At 33.0% G+C, this 2,313-nt stretch overlaps 1 protein-coding gene across 3 annotated transcripts in view; it reads left to right on the top strand.

Annotated features, from left to right (window-relative positions):
* The window catches only part of LOC137650564 (proteoglycan 4-like), a 27,605-nt gene extending 25,592 nt beyond the window's left edge, over positions 1–2,013 (top strand). For all 3 annotated transcript variants that reach the window (XM_068383774.1, XM_068383776.1, XM_068383775.1), the window contains exon 5: positions 617–2,013. In XM_068383774.1, coding sequence (XP_068239875.1) covers positions 617–1,753 — 1,137 coding nt within the window. In that variant the 3' untranslated portion in view covers positions 1,754–2,013. The remainder of the gene's footprint in view (positions 1–616) is intronic.
* Positions 2,014–2,313: the final 300 nt, after the last annotated feature.

Below are 2,313 nucleotides of genomic sequence, written 5' to 3'. Positions count from 1 at the left end.
TGGTTGAAGATTAAGGCTGATGGAACCCATTGTGTAAAATACTTATGGAAAGTTGTGGAATATACTATATAACCCTATTTTATAGCTATGAATATGAAGCTTAGATTGAATTAGAAAGATTGGTAATAAAAGGCAAATATTGTGCGAAAATATTAAATATACTTTTCTCAGGCATTGCATGATCATATAATACACACACACATACACGCATATATATACATATATATATATATATATATATATATATATATATATATATATATATATATATATATATATATATACATATATATATACATATATAAATATACATATACATATATATGTATGTGTATGTGTACAGTATACATACATACATACATACACACACACACACACACACACACACACACATATATATATATATATATATATATATATATATATATATATATATATATATATATATATATATATATATAATATAAATGTATTAGTGCAAGACATGTATTCAAAATTTCCAAACTCTTTTGAACTTAGTTTCTGAATGCCCTTGTACTAACGGAAATCTCCAGACCGTACTGAAAAATGCCATGAACTCATAGTCGTTTCTAAATAATGTTTCTGTCATTAACAGGTGAGGCAAGTGGTAAACTCCGGTTGTTGTCAAAGCAGTTGCCAGGGCGGTTGTAATCATGATTGTGGCGGTGAACCACAAACAACAACTGGCGGTGAACCACAAACAACAACTGGCGGTAAACCACAAACAACAACTGGCGGTGAATCACCAACAACAACTGGCGGTGAACCACAAACAACAACTGGCCGTGAATCATCAACAACAACTGGCAGTGAACCACAAACAACAACTGGCCGTGAATCATCAACAACAACTGACGGTGAACCACAAACAACAACTGGCCGTGAATCATCAACAACAACTGACGGTGAACCACAAACAACAACTGGCCGTGAATCATCAACAACAACTGACGGTGAACCACAAACAACAACTGGCCGTGAATCATCAACAACAACTGGCGGTGAACCACAAACAACAACTGGCCGTGAATCATCAACAACAACTGACGGTGAACCACAAACAACAACTGGCCGTGAATCATCAACAACAACTGACGGTGAACCACAAACAACAACTGGCCGTGAATCATCAACAACAACTGACGGTGAACCACAAACAACAACTGGCGGAGAATCATCAACAACAACTGGCAGTGACCCACAAACAACAACTGGCCGTGAATCATCAACAACAACTGACGGTGAACCACAAACAACAACTGGCCGTGAATCATCAACAACAACTGACGGTGAACCACAAACAACAACTGGCCGTGAATCATCAACAACAACTGGCAGTGAACCACAAACAACAACTGGCCGTGAATCATCAACAACAACTGACGGTGAGCCACAAACAACAACTGTCGGTGAACCACAAACAACAACTGGCGGAGAATCATCAACAACAACTGGCAATGACCCACAAACAACAACTGGCCATGAATCATCAACAACAACTGACGGTGAACCACAAACAACAACTGGCCGTGAATCATCAACAACAACTGACGGTGAACCACAAACAACAACTGGCCGTGAATCATCAACAACAACTGGCAGTGAACCACAAACAACAACTGGCCGTGAATCATCAACAACAACTGACGGTGAGCCACAAACAACAACTGGCGGTGAACCACAAACAACAACTGGCGGTGAATCAACAACAACAATTGAAATTTCTCGCTAGTCATTAATAAAAGAAAACATTAACCTCCAAAAAAGTATTTAAGTCAAAACTAATACAATATTAATCCCAAAAAGAGTATTAAAGTCAAAACTAAAACAATATTAACCCTAAAAAAAAATATTATAGTCAAAACTAAAACAATATTAATCCAAAAAAAATTATTAAAGTTAAAACTAAAACAATATTAATCGTAGGAAATCTATTAAAGTTAAAACAAAAGCAATATTAATCCTAAAAAAAAAAGGTATTAAAATCAAAACTAAAACAACATCAAATACCAGTTTGAATGATATATTGTGTTAAATTGACTATTTTTTCTAAATTGGTAATTTAAATATATATATATATATATATATATACATATATATATATATATATATATATATATATATATATATATATATATATATATATATATATGTATATATATATATATATATATATATATATATATTATAGATTGAATAGAATAGAAATATGAAAAAAGTAGCATAAATTGTTAATAATCGGATTAAATGTTTCATTAACTTGTAGCCTTTTTATTTTCATGCAATAATATC

This window comes from Palaemon carinicauda, chromosome 12 (genome assembly GCF_036898095.1).
Source record: "Palaemon carinicauda isolate YSFRI2023 chromosome 12, ASM3689809v2, whole genome shotgun sequence".
NCBI classification, from domain to species: domain Eukaryota; kingdom Metazoa; phylum Arthropoda; class Malacostraca; order Decapoda; family Palaemonidae; genus Palaemon; species Palaemon carinicauda.
This window is presented reverse-complemented; position numbering and strand designations above follow the sequence as displayed.